The sequence below is a fragment of the Xiphias gladius genome, chromosome 14, assembly GCF_016859285.1.
Source record: "Xiphias gladius isolate SHS-SW01 ecotype Sanya breed wild chromosome 14, ASM1685928v1, whole genome shotgun sequence".
Lineage (NCBI taxonomy): Eukaryota > Metazoa > Chordata > Actinopteri > Istiophoriformes > Xiphiidae > Xiphias > Xiphias gladius.
This window is the reverse complement of record NC_053413.1, coordinates 1,775,689-1,796,687: the sequence shown is the minus strand read 5'-3', so window position 1 is coordinate 1,796,687 and position 20,999 is coordinate 1,775,689. Positions and strand designations below refer to the sequence as shown.

The 20,999-nt window shown below is 39.0% G+C and overlaps 1 protein-coding gene across 1 annotated transcript; it reads left to right on the top strand.

Annotated features, from left to right (window-relative positions):
- The first annotated feature begins 556 nt into the window (after window positions 1-556).
- On the top strand, window positions 557-20,332 carry tgs1 (trimethylguanosine synthase 1). Its single transcript, XM_040144488.1, has 15 exons — window positions 557-794; window positions 968-1,032; window positions 1,349-1,470; window positions 1,615-1,699; window positions 2,128-2,205; window positions 4,090-4,656; window positions 8,007-8,130; window positions 9,511-9,597; window positions 10,209-10,365; window positions 12,105-12,492; window positions 12,620-12,781; window positions 15,239-15,385; window positions 16,563-16,779; window positions 18,773-18,851; window positions 19,819-20,332. Exons 1-15 carry the CDS (start codon window positions 682-684, stop codon window positions 19,930-19,932), a joined length of 2,505 nt encoding a protein of 834 aa, XP_040000422.1. The 5' UTR covers window positions 557-681; the 3' UTR covers window positions 19,933-20,332.
- Window positions 20,333-20,999: the final 667 nt, after the last annotated feature.

The following is a 20,999-nucleotide window of genomic DNA, read 5'->3' as shown; positions in this document are numbered from 1 at the left end:
ACATTAGCACATAAAACCTTACTCGGGAGATGGAAGTCAAAAGAGCCTGAGGGTGGGGAAATGGTAAACAAAAAGTTAGCGAAAAGTTTTAGCCATTTATTTCTTTAGAAACATACAATTTGACATCATAATCCATCAATAACAGTATAGGACCAATAAGCCCAATACTAATATAGTAAATCCAATATAGGAAGTCCAATAATTTAAATCCAAGACATGTGTTTACTAAAATGAGTCAAATAAAATCGGTCCAATGAAACAGAAATTTACATTTTTTATAATAATCAAAAAATCCAAAAAAATCAAAAAAGTTCTCAAAGTATAAGTGTTATAACATTGTTTTATAAGATCATCTAAAGGGCTGTACTATATTTTCAGCATTTGTGGAACAGCCTTGTACAAAGAACTGTACAGTGTGTGCTGCATCTCCTATTTCATTCTCAAAAACATAATAACTGGATTTCAATTTGATTCCCATGATTTATGGGGGGAAAAAAATTACAATAATGCTTTTATTCTGAAAAGAAATGGACGGAAGTCCCGTGATTGTACTTGCCAGCCGTCGAGAGCGTGGAGTAGAAGCACACTCGTGTTGGTACGGACACAGACGGGAAAGGACAGTGTGTGAATGTTTGTGCTCCTGTTGCTGTGTGCTTCAGAATCATTGAGCTGATCGTCACAATGCTGGAGAGGAGCAGGGTGACACTGGTGGCGGATCTCTTCTTCAGCAGGAGACACTCGTCTGAGGAGGGGAAGGAGAGAATTCACTGCCTCTGCTCCAGAGCCTTCGTACAGTGAGCCTCTCTTAACTCTAATGGCCACTATTACTCACTGACATGGATGTGTGACGATGAACATATTTAAAAGTTAGATCCCACCACTACAGAGTGTAGTGGATAGGTGAAGCTGCGGAGTTGTTGGTCTTGATCAGCTTTTCCTTTTGTCTGTGTTGTCCCCCTGTTTCCAGGGATCGTGAGCTGTATCGCTCTGATAATAGACTGCTGTCCTTTGACCTGACAGAAACCTTCCAAGGTGTGTTAAAGAATTTCGTCATGTTTAACATTCCGATTGCACTGGGAATGACTGGGTTCACAGTGATCATGCAGTGTTGGTATTGCTGAAATTCCCTAACCGCCTCTGAGAGTTTCCACTGATTGAATTATACATAGACAATGTACAACAGCACACACACATACTCTCTCTCTCTCTCTCTCTCTCTCTCTCTCTCTCTCTCTCTCTCTCACACACACACACACACACACACACACACACTATATAACAGGGAGGGTGAAATCAAATGAGGATGAAAGATGGTTTTATTTGAAATACATATTCCCTCAACTCACAGAAGAAGATGATGAAGATGAGGAAGAAGAGGACGCTGAGGAGGTTTTGGATGAAGAGGCTCAGTTGATGGCCAGCATGGGTTTGCCCTTGGCCTTTGTCAGCTCTTCTGACCAGAGGAGAGCAGTAAGTCAGACCTGCTGCTGGACAGTACCTTCAGCACCGTGTGCTGTTATGCTGTTTCACTTACTTTAATGTCATAATGAATGGAACTAAATTATTTTGAGGAGTTGCTGCTGTAGAATGAGCCTGTTTTTGGTCATGTGACAGGGGAAGAGGTCAAAAAGGAAGCCTGCCACATACTGGGCAGCTGAAGAGGGGGGTGATGAAAAAGAGCTACAGGTTGACAACAAAGGTAATCAAATTAACTTAATATTATTTTTTACAAATATTTATGGAACAGGTTACTGCGGCCAAGCAGGAGGGCCTATCCAAAAGTTAAAGAATGGTAAACAAAGTAGCTTGATCAGATTCCTCATAGTTATGTAGTTAGGCTATGAAACTATGCAGCAATTATGTTTCCATGCATCCATTTGTGGCTTTTTTCACAGAGTAAAAAAGCCACAAATTCATGAAACAAGTTTGAATCAACACCAGTTTGGGCCTCTCCTGCTTTGGAACTTACTGCCAGAGAATAATCAGTAGCGTAATTGAAATCATTTCTTAAAACTCACTTTAAGGAGGTGTTCTTTTTCTATCTTTTATTGTCTTTATTTATAATTTACTTATTATTATTATTATTATGTGTTCAGTTTTGTGACCGTCTTGTGATTTTTGACCTAGTTGATGAGAAGGAAGTGTATGAGCCACTGGTTGAAGGGTCAGGAGGGATCCAAGATGCTGGCTGGGAAACCTACTGGGGTAAGGAGGAGTATATAATGATTACAGTAAAGTAAAAATACTTGTACACTGTATAACTGTACACTGAACCCAATTACGTTTTTGTAGTTTTCCCGCATTGGACTACATAAAAATGTTTTTGACACTGTTAATAATGTGATAATATAAATCTAAAGCTAATGTAATGCCCAATGAAAATGACATTATCTAATACTCAGTACCCTCAGATGGAGAGCAACCTAATACAGTGTCTTCTGTAAGTGCTATGCGAAGGCAACTGGACTTGCTTGAAGTTGTTGAAGACGTTTTCGCCTCTCATCCAAAAGGCTTCTTCACTTCTAACTGAATAGTGGGGAATATCCTCTGGTGAGATCAGCAACAAACACATGAGTCGTTAACCCTCCTAGTCGTCATGTGAGTTTTTTGGATAACATAGGTCAAATTGTTGATGGGTGCTAACACCTTGAGGGTCATTAGGGTGACAAGTGAATCGTTGATACACCATGCCATCAAGTGAGTGGTCACACGAGTCCTCGTGTGGATGGGTGTTCACCTGTCTGGGGAGTGAACTTAGAACTGCATTGTAGGTGGCTGAAAGATGGTGTCTCAGACCTCCTCTGTTTAGTGACTGTTGTTCCAAATGGCTTCTTTCACTCCTCTTTCAAACCATTGGTCTTCTCTGGCCAAAATGTGTATGTCACCGTCCTGAAAAGAGAGTAATTTGTCCTTAAGTTGCAGGTGGACTGCTGAGTCCTGACCTGAGGAACTGGCTCTCCTGTGCTGTGCCATGCGCTTATGTAGCCGTTGTTTAGTTTCCCCAATGTACAGTTCTGTGCAGTCCTCGCTGCATTGGACTGCGTAAACTACATTGTTCTGCTTGTGCCTGGGTATTTTTTTTGCCTGCGAGTGTAACTGGGTTTGAAATGCACATGGATGTTATGTTTGTGGAAGATCCTACTGAGTTTTTCAGATAATCCAGCAACATAAGGAATGTTGTTTCGTTTATTGCAATTTTCTACTCCAAAGATTTTGTATTGGCTTCAAGTCAGGGGACACACTGTCTGAAAAGTCACTGAAAGACCATTTTCCACAGACATTCCATGTGTCTAGTCTTCAATGCAATGCTTTGTTGACTTCTTCTTTCTCCTGTAGTTTTTCTCGTATCTCTCCTCTCTCCTCATATCTCTTTCTACTGGTATTTCTGCATCTAGAGCTACAGAGTCTGTATCTGTAACTGCAAACTACCTACTGCCCCCATGATCCTGCTCAACCTGCCATGCTTCAATAACAACAACAACAACAACAACAACAACAACAACAACAATAATAATAATAATAATTTTTATATCCAGTCTGCTTGATGATATCATTATTAGTCCTATTGTTATAATTATTAGTTTTATTATTATTATTTTACGTGGAATCTGCATTGTGTTATCTCCTCTTTCCTCCCTGTGTTTCATCTATTGTTCAGTCGCCTGCTGATGCTGCTATACCTCTCCCATCTTTGAAGTCTCATAATTTGGTTTCTTACTTGTTCATGGAGTTTCTTACCATGTGGGGCTATGTTGTATTAAACACAACCCAGGCCAAAAGTGACAAAGCTGCTGTGTTCACAGGTTATTTTATAACCTTGTTCATGCAGTTAGCTTTAATTGGAAATCACAGTGTACTCACTTTTGTTGCAGTGATGTTGTACTGTGTGGCCTGCATTTTCAATGTAGTCTATCTAACCTATTGTTTTTAATATACATAAGTTCAAATACCCTACACTACAACTTCAATTCAATTCAATTCAATTTTATTTATATAGCGCCAAATCATAACAGAGGTTATCTCAGGGCACTTTTCAAATATTAAATATTGCTTCTCCATTTTTCTCATCTATCTCTGTATCTCCTGAAGCTCAACAGGGTGAAGCTCTGCTGTGGAGCAGCTGGCTGGAGAAACATCCAGAGACTGAGCTACGGTCTGCAGAAGATCCAGGAACAGTGGCTGCTCCTTGGGACAACACAGAAACAAAGGCTGACTGGGACAAACATGCAGCAGACACCTACTACTCCTACTGGGAGCAGTATTCATACTGGGTAGCGCAGGGCTGGACCACTTACCAGTCCACCTGTAATGGGAACACTGGTGGACAAGCAGCAGCAGGGGTGATGGACAAAGGCATAGAGGCACACTCAGAAAAATGGAAGGATGGACAGACTGGAGCTGAGAGTCAACAGAGAGTAGAATTGAAGGCTCTCCACGATGACATTGAGGTTTTGAAAGATATGTTTGGACAGAACTGCACAATAGAAGCAGGTGGCAGCTCCGTGACTGACTCAGAGATACATAGACAGTATGTGAGTGCTGCTATCAGAGAACAGTCAGAGGGAGAGCTCTGTGGCTCCGATGATCCTTCTGATGGTGGGAATGATCGCAAAAGACCCGCTGCCTCCTCACAGCCGAACACAACCAAACATACAGGTAATTAATGTGTGTAAGCGCGCGCATGTGTGTGGGTGTGTGTATGTGTGTGTGTATGCGTGTTTGTGTGTGTCACTGTCCACTGTCGGCTTTGCTGTATTACCAGACTGCTTTGTCCCTTATGTTTTAACACAAAATGTTATAGTGTTATTTTTTATCGTACAATTTCTGATACGAAAATTGACAAAAGTTCTTATTATTAGCAAATACTAAACTTTTTGATTCTAACCATATGAAGAAAACTTTTGTTCAGAATTAGATTCATCAGGAAGCAGAAATCTCGCACTTGTGCACACACTTATGAACCAACACACCTTCCAATAAGACTTTATGTTGTGCAAGAACTTTGTCAAAATTGTTACTTGTATGAACTAAACTAAAAGAAAAATTATGTAATCGTACACTAACTGAAACATTCATAAAATAAAGTCAGAATTAAGAAAAAATCTTCCAATGCTGACTTGTACTATCGTCACTGCAAGGTAGGAAATCTCAGTCTCAGTCTGCCAAATGAATATATGTAAAGGTAAATATAAACATTATCTTTGCTGAAAACAAGATGAGAGAGGCATCTCTGTTGACAATATTTACTGAGTAATTGGTTTCTATATAAATGTGAAATGTATCATGCTTGACCCATGCTTCCTAATGCTAATGCTCAGTGTGACTTTTTTTTTCCTTGGCAAAATGATCAACTAAAATGATTAATTAAATCTACATGAGACAAGTTTCTAAAATAAAAAAATAGTTGAAATACAGTAAGTCAGCAAAATATTTAAATATACTCATAAAAATATATATTTAAAAAAGCAGAGGTTGCAAAGTTTGCATCCCTGGAAATATAACCTATAGGCACAAGTTTAGACAGTTCGGGAAATAGCGATTTTGAAATGCAAGCAGATTTCGTCCAGCAACTATCAGAAACATTTAGAATCAGCCTGAAACAACAGCTACTGAACAACTCATGTACATGAATACCCAACCACAAAGAACATATAGTCCTCTTGTTTGCTTTTTTGTATACTCACCAACACAATAAACAGTCATGTAATCCTGGTTAGGTCTAAAATACACGTAGGTGGTGCAGCTTAGACACATCATCAGTGATGCTCCTGCAATCATAGGCTACTCCATGGATCACCCCTCTTGATCCAAAGCCACCACAAAGTCTTTTCATTGCCTTAAAGGATGTTCTTTGTTGCTCTGCTGCTGTGCAAACCTGATATTACCAGGAGCCTGAGTGTCTGATGGAGAGACAAGCCTGTGGGGCCTCTGTAGTCCACCTCAGTAGGCTCACAGTGTCCTTTCCATCCCTGCCCCTGCAATTGGCTACCAGTTATGGGTACTTAGCCCTCTTCTGGTCAGGGGCATCTCTTTCAGGTTTTTCCAGGGGACAGTAACTTGGAACAGAACCAGTTGTTGTTAACACCAGATTTGGCCTGAGCGTGGTTGTTGTGATGTTCTCTAGGAATTTCAGGCAGCCTCCTTAGGTCAACCTTCAACTGCCAGTCATGTGCTGTTGCCGTCAGTCCACTGGGAGCCCTGAGCTGGAGTTGGGGCTTCTCCCCTGCACTAATGAATGTGATGGTATGCCTTGCTGGAAGTTGTTGCTTGCTGTGGTAGATTCCTGTGCAGATGGTGTTTGCTGCTTCCCTAACCACATGGTCATGGAACCAACAACACTGCTCCCCTCCCTAGGCAGTTCAGCATGTGTTCAAGGGGTCCTCTCTATGGGCACAGTGGGTATGCTGGAGTTTCTACGAAACCCCAGCAGTGACAGTTTAATGGGCTTGGGAGGATGTCATACACTGACTTGATCAGAAACTTGAGTTGGAGTGGGTCTGACTTCCAGAGCATGGTCCCAGTTTGTCCACACCCCCTACTTACGCATGCCCATTATCCTACCAGAGCATCCCTCGACTTCTCCTCTTGGATCAGCCAATACACCTTGGGCATTATCATAGTGAGGATCTTAATGGCTGCCAATCGTCAAAGGCCAGTGGTGTTCAATGGGATATCATGGATCAGCAGTGGCCAGAGAAGTCTTGGCAAGATTCCAAGCTGGTAAATCCAAGCCTTGATCTTTCCAGGAAGTCTAGACGTGTCCACTGCTGTTAACCATGGTTTTAGCTCCTCACTGGTTGCCTGGACTGCTGCAGTTTCCTTCAGGGTTCTATCAGAGGTTGTGCCCAGGCTCTTGACCGGATTCTTCACCGCAGATGGAATCTGGACACCTCTCAAAGAGATACCGTGCTGGTTATCCACTCTTCCCTTCCTCAGGACTAAGGACCTTGACTTGGCTGCTTTGAAGCTTATACTGGCCCTTGAAATGAGCTTTGATGTGATACTCATAGCCAGGGCAAATAAGGACACCAAAATTGTGCAGCCAATGCTGATTGCCTTATCTCATGCCATTCGGATGTCTGTTCCAGAGGTGACTCTCACACTGAAGCTGTTGTAGTTTTTCAGGATGGGGTCTTTATTTGTCCCTGGAACATGGTGTTTTATCAGTGTTGTTTCCACTAACTTATGTAAAATGGATCCTTAGGCATTAGCGAGGTCCAGCCATACCACTGCCATGCCTCCCCTGCACTCTCTTGCCTCACAGATCAGCTGAGTAACCAGTCCTGTGGGTTAAATGCAGCCTAGCACCTCAGGGACTCCCCCTTCTGCACTCCTGTGTCGATATAGGCATTCTTCAGGAGTTGCATTGCAAACACCTTTAAAAGTCATTGAGGTCACATGTGAGTCGCTGACCCACCCGGCCATCATCTGAGTTGTTAGCGTCAAATGAATCAATTGTGTGTATGCGTGTTAAGCTGCCAGGGGAGGGATCTCAAGACCTCATTGTAAGTGACCGAAGAGTGGTGTTGTAGACCAGCTCCTCTGTTTAATGATGGTAGTTCCAGTTTGACAGAGATGGCTTCTTTCACTCGTATTTCAGCCATCTGTCTTCTCTGGCCAAAATGTGTACATTGCATCCATTCACACAATGACTCATGTGACCCTAACGATTAACATGGCTGGTAGGGTCAACGACTCATGTGATCTCAATGACTCCCAAAGTGTTCATGACCCTACAAGAGGTTAAATGCCTGGGATGCCCCACAAGTAAGTTAGAACTGAAGAAGCCTTTCGGATGAGAGATGAAATACCTTCAAGAACCTCAAAAAAGTTCAGTTGCTTTCGTATAGGACTTTTTCATTATTTTAAACATTATTATTACACTAAATTATTAAATTTATTTATCACATTTAAGGGTTGGAATGATAGTTTTAGAATAATGAAAATGTATTTAATGTGTATTTGGTGTGAGTTTGCCGGTAAATACCTTGTATATTTTGACTCAGATTCCCAGCAGGCTGCTGGCAGCCCTGTGGGACAGTATGGCTCAAGGAATAAGATGTCAGATAGAGAAGATGAGAACGATGATGACAAACCCAGAGGAGGAGGACATGCTAAAGTCAAACGCAGGTGAGTTTGTACTGTATGTGTATTGAATGCAAAGAAATACTGAGCTACCTTTAATGAGAAACAGGTTTCCAGACAATCATTTCTTCAAAGAATCTGACATTCTCGTTTCTGGTCAGATAGAGGTTTCTGAAAATTAGTTGTAACATGTTTAAGTTTGGTTTTATCCTATGTGCAATAAATACTTAATTCAAATATCCCATAAACTGCCTGTGGTTCTCTGCACAGCCAAGCGCTTCAGCTTGTCCTTATTTTTATTTGTTGCAGTTTTTTTAATATGGACTTTTACCTGTATTTTTTCATACTCTGTAGAATTTAATATTATGAGGCAATAAAGTTCTGAACTGAACTGAACTTGAGCGGCTAATATCAAGTTACGTGATAGACCTCTATAGAGAGAGCAAATGCCAGTAGATTAACGGAGAAATGCTGCTTCAGAAATTCAGGTATCATAAACCAGGTGCTATTTGGATCCAAGGACATATCATGAAACTAAACCATGAGAGCGGATAGACTTGTACTTTACTTTGTGATCAATAAGTCATAACCATGGTAACCACAAGAACTGTGGTTATGATTTATTGATCACAAAGCAAATTAAAAGTCTAATCTCTCTCCTTGTTTATGTGATAGACCATTTGCTCTCTCATTTCCTGCAACTGACACAGATTTTGTTTGATAGAGCCAGGCTCACTTGCACAGCAAGCATGATTACAATAATGCTCAGTGTTTCGAGCAACTGGTCAAAAAAAGGCAAAAAGCTTTGACTGTTTCTTACAATATCTAAAATGGTGTAATATTTAATATGGTGTCCCATATTAAAAGTTTTAACATTTAAATCAGCTAACCAGCTGTAGTGCCACTCAATCTGGCACTGTGTAAAATATGGCTGCTTGAATTTTTCAGACATTACCATAGTTATCAGATTATACTTAAAACTAGATAACATGTATTTCCTTGGGAAAATGTTCAAATTATGTGAGTTAAAAAAAAAAATTTTTTTTGGCACACTGGTTTTCATGAGACTTCCTTCACTGAATTTCACAGAAATTAAGGGTGTAATAATCATAACTTAAAAGGGACATCAAATGTCGAACTTAGTAGTTATAACACCCTCATGTTTCTGATGTGATTCCAAATTCCTATGTGATCCTTAGCTTGACACTTTTCTGATGCAGAAATTAAGTTTGAAGTCTCTGTTATTTACCGTCTCACTGGAAACTAAGAACATAATTGAAACATATGCAAACAAGTAATATAAGAAAATAAAAATCCATAAGAAAATGTAAAGTTTATCCCAGGGGCTTCAACTGCTAATAAAAGGAAGAGATGTAGATGTGATCATATTTCAATCTTAACACACTATTTTCTATTTGTCTGCAGTCATGAGCTGGATGTGGAGGAGAGCCCACATCTGACACCTGATGCAGCTTGGAGTAAACTGGGACTCAAACATAACCCAGAGCCCCTGTGAGTCTGATCTGTTCATCCATTCTGTTTGCCCTTCATGTCCACTGGATCCAGCTGCACTGTTCCCACCACATTTATATCTAGGAGGGTAGACTTAATATCAGAAACACCTCTCAGTATCACACAATACAGTTCAACAGCAACACAAACTACATCCTCCAAACTGACCATGATTGACTGACTGTGGAGCTGTTGGATTGCAGCTGAGACATTTCTCTGCATCTCTCACCACAATCTTGATTAGAATTGTTCAATAAATTAACACGTCCTAATTTTTCCTCCAGCACTAACATTAGGCTGAAGTTTCAACTCATTGCTTGGTTTCTAACTCTTGAAGAAAGTTTTTTTTCTAGATTTTTGGATTTGGACTGTATTAGTTTTAGCCAGGTGGACATAATGGCACCTGGTGCATACGTACAGTATAAAAATGAGGTGAGATATGTATCTTGCTCTTTGCTCAAAAAACGGGAAGGGCATCATTTTCATATTATTCAGTCAAACAGAGAGTAATATGTATGTATGGTAAGTGTCATGGTGTGTACACATATTGGAGCAGTTGTTACACAGTAAATGTCTCTCTGGATGAGGTTGTATTTGTGTCTGTGTCCCAGGTTCAACAGTGTGTTAAAGTTTAAAGGCAGCGCTGGTCAGAAGTGTCAGAGGCAGTGGTGGACTAAGAGAATAGTCCGCAGCATCAACAAACACACCAGGTTCTCAGAAACGGGAAGAGACAACACACAGCCACAGATCAGCACCTCTCTCTACAAGGTACCACCTGTAAACTGTTGAAGGTTTACACTGTCTGTAAGACTTGGGACAAAGGAAGGAGAACCTGATTTGAATGCTTGGAATGGATTGATGGTTGGTAAAGTAATCTGTGCTGCCATGCTGGATTTTCCAGCCTGACAGCAGCAGGGTCCTGTGCATAATTCTGCCCAGGGTGTTGGAGGCAATACTTTTCCAGGAGGAATTCCACTTGTTCCCAGACCAGCCAGGAGATACAGTGCAGCTGATATTAGATCCTCCTCACTAAAAACCTCCTGTCCATCTCTCCTGACTTTGAACTTCCAAGCTCTACAAATCACACCATCAGCTGTATGTGAATTTGAATTGCACTCGTGTTTTTGGTAAAACCAGCAGAAATGGAAATGACACAAATACATCAGATACGTATATCATCACCACTACTTTTTTTCTCCTCAAACTGGAGCCTCATCATGAAAATCCTCTTGATGACTTATACAATACAAATTAAAGGTGCTTCCGTTCACATGTGGTCAAATGTAGATTATCTTTGTATATGAACCACAAAAAGTTTTAGTGGCTGAAATAATTGTGACCATATTCATTCAACTTTACTTACATAAAGAAAAGTCAAATACTACGAACTAAAATGGGACCTTAAATGCCTTTTAATGTGGCTCAACAACGGTTGTAGTATTCCAAACCATTTGGCTGAAGCTAGGGTAAGAGTTTGGCTGCAAAGATGAAAAAAAAAACAAGTGAGACATTTCTCTGCATCTCTCTCCACAATCTTGATTAGAATTCTTCAGTAAATAAACATGTCCCCAGTTTCCTCCAGCATTAGGCTGAAGTTTAACTCACTGCTTAGCCTCTAACTCTTGAAGCTTTCAAGTTTTTCCCAGATTTTTCTTGCTTCAGGAGTCCAATGAATAAAGTCTGTTCAGACTGATCCAGTTAATTCAGTCCAGATTTACTACGGCCTTCAAGCCTGTTTTCAGACTCATTCTGGTGGAGTTTACTTGTGGTGAAAGTAAATATTTTCTTTTCTGATTTTGATAATCTCAAAGAGATCCCACTTATGTGCCTTCACTATGAGCTCTCTTTTACTCACAGAAATGCATAAGTCCTGGGCTCAGGCTCAGTCCAGGAGCTGAGTGTGTAATGAGCTGCTGCCTTTGTAAATCAGGATTAAACGTACATTGTGGGCCCTAACTCAGTGTAAACCACAGCACGCATATGTGTTATGCCGTTAGTAAGTCTTTCCCTTGGAGCTGTATCAAAAACCCATATTTTGGTTCTATATGGGTAATCAGAATTGACTTTTGTGAAAGGAAGTATCTGTTGACTGTCTTTACATGACAGTTAATTACCTCAATGTTGATAATTCATACTGGTTGGCTGCAACCATGCAATAATTTTCCCTCAGACTTTGGCTTGGCAATTTAAAGATGTAAATACATACTCCAAAATGCACAGTGTTCCACTACAAAGTTTCATGACACTGTTTTAAACAAGAGCAAGAAATTGACCCGATTTACATTTTAGTTTAACTTGATTTTATCAACCCTATTAAAACTTTTGAACTCACATCCGGCTTATGCTGACACGTAGATGAAAAGCATGGCAGCAGGGAATAGATAAAACCAACCTTAGAGATTATCAATGACAGAAAAGGTAAATAGTAGAATGGACTATAGAGTTTTTATTATTATGAATGTTTTTAACAGAAGACTAATTAAATGAAGACTGTTTTTACTTCACAGGTCCAAAACTTCCTTAAAAAGAACCAGAGAGAGACACAGATGACTCCATGTTGCCAGCGTGAGATGAGAGGAAGATGTACACAGGAACCTGAGGACAATCCTCCATTTCTGGGAAAAGTGACGGGAGAAGAGGAGAAAAGGAGGAGGAGGGAGATGAAGAGTGCTGAGAAAGGAGATAAGGAGGTGGTGGAAGAAGAAGAGAGTTCTAATTCTTTGTCCAGTTTAGATGCAGAAAGGAATAGGTACACTCAGGTCAACAACTCCTTCAACTCGGCTACTGAGACTGTGGATATTGAGAGGGAGGAGGAGCAGGAGCAGCCTGGTAGACAGTTAACATATCTAGAAATTCCTGACTTTATCCCGTCTGATGCACCTGCAGATGACAGCGGTAAGCACAGCATTTGTCAGGGGATTCTGATGGCATAAATGTTTGCTTGTAGAAAAATAAGACAATCCTTAGAAAACTGGTGCAGTGTAATGATAAATAATGTGCATGCGTGTGTGTGTCTGTGTAGAGTTGAGTGGGAAAGATGGAAAGAAGCAAAAGAAGAAGGGTAAGCGACAGAAGAAGCAGCAGGTCCCAGCGGAGATGGCAGCTGAACCGGAGCTGGCTAAATACTGGGCTCAACGCTACAGACTCTTCTCTCGCTTTGATGAAGGGATCAGGCTGGACCGAGGTCAGTCTGCATGCTACATGCACGTATATAGAGTAACAGAGTAAAAGTAACAGAATTAATGTCATTGCCTTCAGCACCAAATGAAACACATGTAATAAAAAAATCCATCTCTATAAATGAACAGGCTATGTTTAAAAGAAGGTGACTGTGTATTAGATGTTGCTGCTCTGGAAAGCAGAGTTGGAGCTGGGTTCTAGAAACATGAGCCATAGTGGGAATTAATATGTCAGAAGTTAATTACATCAGAGAATTCAGGCTGAAAATTGGTGTGAAAATCTACACCTCCAGTTTTGGTTGATTCTCATGCAGTTGAAACAGATAAGTTAGTTTTAGGGCGACAGGAGGAAGGACAGAAAGCACACATGGAAATAATATTCCATTTACTGTTGTTACTTTAACAGTAATTATTTTACGTTTAACTCACATTTATTACAGAGTCACATGTGCCAGAGAAAAAGGTCAAGTCTATCTTGATATAGTACTCCCATGCCATTATTACTATGAATGTTCCTCCTGTCTATACTGGCTTCAGAGAGATGTGATACAATTTAGTTGTTTGAGTTTTACTGTGTGGGTATAGTGTGATTTAGAGGTAAACATTGCATGTGATTTGAAAATGTGTTAGTTATGTGGTTATAGTCTTAGCTCAGGCTCTGTATAATGCATATTGTTAAAAGCAGAACCGTTTTTAACCTTTTGTGCACAAGCTGTGTGTTAAACAGCAGGTGATTTGAAAACACATTCGGATGCAGAGCTCCACTAGACATAGATCTGCATTTAGTTATCACAATTTGATAATAGAACTACTGCTATATAAAATGTAGCTCAATAATTCGCACATTATGTTTTGTTTATTTGATCTATAACACAACCCACATAATGCCCTGTAAAACTGCAGATTGTCAGCCTTGCACTTCAGTTTTTGTATGGATTAAAAAAATTGGATATAACATGTTAGGTGGATGTTATTACCTTTGGACCGAGGCTAGCTGTTTCCCCCCGTTTCCAATCTTTATGTTGAGTTAAGCTAACCCGCTGTTGACTCTAGCTTCATATTTACAGCACAGACACGAGAGTGGTATCAGTCATCTTATCACTTTCTTGCATCTTCTCTGCAAGAAATGAATATGCATATTTCTCAAAACTACTCCTTTATCGTCCAAGACGCCCCAAGAAATGTTATGATCTTATGTTATTTCACTATGAAATGATCTTTATTTTACAAGGGGCAGTCAAATTATTCTACAACACCTGTACAGTCTAATGCAATTGAATACAATAGCTCTGCAACAAATCTCACCATGTTAAATCTTAAAATATTGAATTTTATCAGGTTGTAAGTTTTGTTTGTAGAAGAGTACACTGTGCAATCACTGTTGGGTGTGGTTATAGGTGCAATTGAGCACACTTGTGACCACAGCCATCAGTGGTATTCACAATTTGATAATAGAACTATTACTGCAAAAGTTTTTTTTCAATAGTTTTTGCTGTGTTTTTAAAATTAAAATTGAGAAGTGTAATTTTGTGTGTACTGTTTGTAACAGCTTAGTAGATGACTGAAAATTGGAAACATTTTGAATTTACTTGACTCTTTATCAAATGTGTCTGAGGATGCTTTAGAAAAATAGTCCAAAAATGACAGCTTATCTAGTTTGGTCTCTCATCAAAGACCTACATGTAATGTAGCATTTTCTTGAATTTTTTATGATTTGAGTGATTGTTTTGCATTTCGTATGTGTGCTATGATAAACATGCCTATGCTTTTAAAGTTTAATGCACTCTATTTTGTAACCCAAATGTGTCCAACTGAAAAAAGACCCCAAAAAGGGCTGTTTTTTAAAATCATGAACATTTTTTACTCAACAATAGCCATATTTGTCTCTGGTTTGAATGTAAAATCTGAATCTCCAACTAAATCAGTAGTTCTATCAGTCAGATAATTAATTTATGTAATTGCCATGTACATTCCATCTGTGATCACAGCGAAATTTAGCAGACCAAATCTTCATAAAATGATCTTAGCTTCAGTCTGTAGAACATGTTTTTCAGTCTTCATTAGTTTCTGTCATCACTTCAAGTGCCCAGACAAACCCTCTGAGTCTGGTATGCATCAGTAGCACTGAGACTTAGATGACAGTATAACAGACTGTAACTGAATCCATGTTGGGCATTTGGTATGGTGGGCTTCCTTCTGTTTGTCTGATCAACGCTGAGAAGCTCTGACAAAACGCATTGTGTTGATTTTTAAAACATGCACAGTGAGCTGGGATAACATTTGGGATTTGGGGGCATCGTTGGATGCTCTAACAAAGTCAGAGCTTTCTCCCTCCAGTCTACATCCTCATAGCTTTGTGATAATTCAACCCTCAGCCAATGTGATAATGCAGGAATTGCTTTAACACACAGAATTTCTTAGATTGTGTCTCACACACACATCACTAACGTTGTGTGTTTCAGAGGGCTGGTTCTCTGTGACACCAGAGAGAATTGCTGAGCATATCGCCCTCAGGGTGGAGCACAGCTTCTGTGACTCTCAGCTGGTCATAGATGCCTTCTGTGGTGTTGGAGGAAACGCCATTCAGTTCGCCCTCACTGGAAAGAGAGGTAAGCCTAATGAATGTGTGTGTGTGTTCTTGTACCTCCATTCACCGCTACCACTTTATGATATCATTCATAAAACCTTTTTTTTCATCAGTGACTGTTTGTCTGTTTGTCTGTTTTGTCTGACTTCTACAACAGTTTAGTATATAGAGTTTTCAACTGGGCTTAGGGTTTGAGTTCAGGAATACTTGTACTGAATGGTAAACCAAATGGAATAGTTTTTTCCATATGTGATAGAATAACTGATTTTGAGTTGTATGTATGTGCTTCTTGCTCCTGTTTAAATATTCAAGTACAGACTTTCTGAGGCTGTGTTTAGCCCCTGTTAACACTAATACATTAGGCACAGTACATAAAATCATATTATCAGTTGGTTACATTTTATCACAGGTATATCTGAAAGTGCATATGTCGCCTGCAGCAAAAAATTAAAAAAAGCAGTCACTAATGTAGGTAGGTGCTACGTTATGTAAGGATTTATAAACAGCAGGACTTTTAAATCAGTTATAAAAGATAAAGGTAGCAAGTCCAGTGTCAAAAGTAGTGTGCTGATTTCTCTGTTTTTGTGTTTGACAAAATCCTGGCTTCAGCCTTCTGAAATAATGGTAATATTCTTCTAGATTTTTTTAAATTAATCCAGTAAAAAAAGGTAATTTGTAATAAAAACATCATAATTTCAGAATTATTTTGAGATGGATCTTTTGAAATGTTCATAAGATGAAAAATAAAACTGTTTTTGTTATCTTGTTAAGACGCAAAATAAATTTTAGTCTTAAGTCATTTATAAGAGCAATTAAACAACTGTAGTCATTTGGAGAAACTGAGATATACAATTGTGTGTCATCGGAATAATCAAGATATTTTACATTAATGTACACAAAATGTGACCAAAAGGGAATATTTATAAAGAATACAGAACAGGGCCTAGAATCTTCCCTTCAGGAAATCCATAATTAATGTCAAGTGTAATACTAAATAGCCTAAACTAACAAAAAAAACATTCAAGTCTCTGAACTGCCCCCAGGTTTGAAGCTTTCTGTTTTGACCCTGACTGTCCATTGAGTCCTAACAGAGGGCTGGAAATGTTACAGTCCCTGTATGGATATTACAGCCTGGTGAAAGACTGAGTGCTTGCTATCTCTTTCTCCTGCTGTGTTTTTATTCTGTGTCATACTTTCAGTCCTGGCCATTGATATCGACCCGGTAAAGTTGAACATGGCGCGGCACAATGCTACAGTTTACAGTGTGGCCAATCAAATTGACTTCCTGCAAGGAGACTTCCTTCAGCTGGCATCCTGTCTCTGTGGCGATGTGGTCTTCCTCTCACCACCATGGGGTGGACCAGACTACCTGACTGCTGAGGTGTTTGACATCAGGACCATGATGGAGCCTGATGGATATCCTTTGATGTGGAAGCAGGAGGAATATTATACACAATTAAAGTCCTTGGCCAGATTTGAACCAGGGATGTTAAAATCACAGTATATGGCATGTAGTTAGACATTTTGGGAAATACCATTTCTAAAGCTCACTAATTCGCACATTATGTTTTGTTTATTTGATCTATAAAATAACCCACATAATGCCCTGTAAAACTGCAATTGTCAGCTTTGCACCTCAGTTTTTGTATGGATTGAACAAATTGGATATAACATGTTAGGTGGATGTTATTACCTTTGGACCGAGGCTAGCTGTTTCCCCGTTTCCAATCTTTATGTTGAGTTAAGCTAACCCGCTGTTGACTCTAGCTTCATATTTACAGCACAGACACGAGAGTGGTATCAGTCATCTTATCACTTTCTTGCATCTTCTCTGCAGGAAATGAATATGCATATTTCTCAAAACTACTCCTTTATCCACCAAGACGCCCCAAGAAATGTTATGATCTTATGTTATTTCACTATGAAATGATCTTTAGTTTACAAGGGGCAGTCAAATTATTCTACAACATCTGTACAGTCTAATGCAATTGAATACAAAATCTCTACAACAAATCTCACCATGTTAAATCTTAAAATATTGAATTTTATCATGCTGTAAGTTTTGTTTGTAGAAGAGTACACTGTGCAATCACTGTTGGGTGTGGTTATAGGTGCAATTGAGCAGACTTGTGACCACCGCCATCAGTGGTGCTGGTGTGGTTAGAGGTGAAACAGACTGCAAACTTTCATCCAAAGAGGGCTGTGGAACAACGCTGTTCAGCCCGCTCTAGAGTTACTCTATAAATTTAATCCACTATCCTCGCTTGGTTGTATTTCTCCCATAACTTTACCAAATATATTTACTGTTCTCTGTAGATTCACTTTAGTTCTAACATTCTAATGTCCATTACTGCATGACCATGTTCCTAAATATCTTTCAACTAAATTTTTATAAACATCTCCACTGTGTGTTTACTAACTCTAAAATCATTTAACTTCCTATATAGATACAATCTCTGCATGGTTTTTAAATAATGCAGTCAGTATTTTCTGTGAAGTTAAGGGGACCATCAATCAGATGTCAATCAAACTCTTCCAGACATTTATGACTACTGACAATGTCTATGGTGGATATGGTATTGTCAAACAGTTTATCAAGAGTGTATTGTGTGTTGCTTGATAAAATAACCTGTTGAGTTCTGGCTACATTTACTTCAAGCCCACTATCCTCACACTGAAGAGTAATTATGTAATTTTTTTATATACAGTCTCTTGCTGTGTCTACCTGACACAAAAGGCCAAAAGTACCTTCCTATATATGTACAGATAGGGAAAAAGTAACAACTTATTGATATTATGAATTTCAAACCACACAGACTGTACTAACTATCTGAATATATAATCCAATCCAGTGCAACAACAAAGCAAATTAAATCTTCAGAAATTACCAGACTGTCTGACATAGTGTCATCAAAGCAGAATAGAATATAAGACAATATCAGGCTTACACAGGTAATGCTTGTTGCAAGGCTGTTTTATGTAGGTGCCTGCTCTCCTCTCATATTAAACAAAAAAAACCTATGGGTGTTCTTTTTGTCTCACACACTACGAGGCCTGAGGATGGTCATCGTGGTGATCTAATATTTGGTTCAGAGCTTGATAAGTACTTGCCTGATTGGACAAAAAATTTGATGCAGAGATCAGTCTCCAGAGGATAAATCCTAATGCTTTTGGTGATCTCCTAACCTGTCCTCTTTCATTTGCAACCAGGCAAAATTTCCACTTGTACACATCAAAGGCTGCAGAGCAGCTCCATGAGCTGTCCTGTAGTGCTGTCCTCAGCACAAAATGTCAGCTCTAAACACAAGAAATATCAACTCTAAATCTACTCTCTGCATTTTAAAATAGATTTTTTTTAAATGGACTGTGTTTATATCAAATTTTGGGTTTCATCCTTAATAGTAGCCACATTTGAGATTTTCCGCCGGGCCAAACTGATATCAGACAACATAGTGTACTTCCTGCCTCGCAATGCTGACATGGATCAGGTCTGTATGTTCATTGTGTTTATGTGTTGGTAGATCAAGGGGTGAACAGGCTATTAGTTATTGTACAAGAACACTGACATCATTTACTCTGTAGTACATGCCTGCTTGCAAGTTTTTAAAAATGTTTTAGTGTTTTACATTACAATCCATAAAACAATATGAACTAGACCTGTAAGCAGGTATACTGAGGTCCAAGCACCCAATGGAACTTGGAGCCGAAAGTACACTGACCTGGGAGGTTCTGGAAGTATCTTTTCTCTCACGTTGTAAGACATTATTTTATCAAATTTGTTATGACAGTGGATGTGTATCACAAATTTGCTGACATTGAATAAATTTATTGGTGAGGTAATGTCAAAAATATGTTATAACACCATCCACTGTAAGATTTTCACCAAATTTGGTATGATTAATCTGAAGCAAATACTGAATGGTCCTATTTAGTTTGGTTTCATTTGGTACTGGTATATACTGTACATTGTACTGGTAATACTGTATACTTGAGGATATAGTTTAGAGGCATACCAAATTCTTTAGCTCCTGTTACAGCAGCAGTAACAGATAGCTTTGCACAAAATTTGGGATGTGGCATCTGGAGCATAATTGAGAATGGGTGTACCAAATGTGGGGTCATCTTTTGGTGAGCCGTCAAACAAACAGCAGTTGATTAAAAATCAGAAAAACAGATTATTGATAGTCAGGTTCCAAACATTTTTTTTTTAAATTAATAAAAATCTGAGCAAAATCAATAAGGCTCTTGCACAACACGTGCTTGTTCCCCATACCATATTATTCAAATTTAGTCAGAACATTACTGAAATTACAGAATGGATCTGCAACAACAACACAGCAATCTGTATCTTTCCTTTCTGTTCTGGTCTGGTTTAACATAATTAACCAACAGTTTTAAGGGGTTGGAGCAACACCAGTTTGGTAAAATATTATGTCTCTGTCCATCTCTCCACAGATAGCCTCTCTGGCTGGCCTGGGAGGGAAGGTGGAAGTAGAGCAGAACTTCCTCAACAACAAGCTAAAGACAGTGACAGCTTACTTTGGCAGCTTGATAAAATCAGACAGCTAGAGACCTTGCAAAGGCATGGACCAGTAAGGATCTCCCTCCATTAAATAGGGAATGGAACAAAAATCTATTTACACTCTATTTCCCTCTTTATACTAGGGCCTGTCACCTTTTATTCACTCCAGGGCTCCATTCAAGAACTAAAAAGTCCAACAGTTTGACTTACTTTTTTGTACCTATTTGTCATTCAAGTTTTGTCATATGTAAGTAAGAAATATTTCAGACTGAATCTGATGATCAGAAGTTTTATAGTTTTTGACTACCCTGCATCTCTGAGTTAATGCAGGTGGTTTATGAATCCCTCAGATTAAGTTAACACTTAACACTCTTAGAGTTTTACAACAATTTATATTTTATCCTTTTTTTTATTGTACATTAGAACAAATAAATGTTTTTCAGAATGTATGCTCTCATCTTCATTGTTAATAAGACAAAATGTAACACTAGATTCAGTTTTTGTTTCAGGCCTGGTGAGGCTAACCTAAGTAACAACAGTAAGAGGTTAAATTTGGATTATATGATAAGCCACTTTAAAAGTACTGTGTGGCTTCACATTGCAGTTATACTGAATCTGGATTGCAATGAGATTAAATGATTTACACGATATTCAAGATTCAATAATTTATTGCCAGTGCACCTAGGGACATAAAACAAGTGATATATTTTTTTAAGAAAGCAATACAAAATAATAATAATCATTAAATAATTCCCATTGGGATGCTCTCAATATCATGAACCATCTATGATGTATACCATTGTATACATACCCTGACAGTGTTTTACAGAAAGGAATTAAGTTCAGCACCTAGGTGATTTAGGAACTAAGGGCACGACCGTACTGTTTTTGAACCTGGCTGTCCTGGTTCTTATACGTTTCACTCAAAAAGAAATTTTGCCCGGACGTTTCCTGTCTTGTGTTGAGGTGTTTCCATACCACACAGTTATTCCAAAATTGAGGATGCTTTAGATCCCTGCACGATAAAATTGCATCATAACTTCCTGTGAAATGGAAAAAGTTTTCAGCTGTCTTGAAAAGAAACATTTTGCTGAGCTTTTTGCAGAGCTGTTGT

What these genes read in the sequence shown, in the direction of transcription:
- tgs1 (XM_040144488.1), top strand. Translation starts at nt 682, where the DNA reads ATGCTGGAGAGGAGCAGGGTGACACTGGTGGCGGATCTCTTCTTCAGC. An exon ending in TGCTCCAGAGCCTTCGTACA is followed by an intron (nt 795 to 967) that starts GTGAGCCTCTCT and finishes CCCTGTTTCCAG; the next exon opens with GGATCGTGAGCTGTATCGCT. An exon ending in TGGCTGGGAAACCTACTGGG is followed by an intron (nt 2,206 to 4,089) that starts GTAAGGAGGAGT and finishes TATCTCCTGAAG; the next exon opens with CTCAACAGGGTGAAGCTCTG.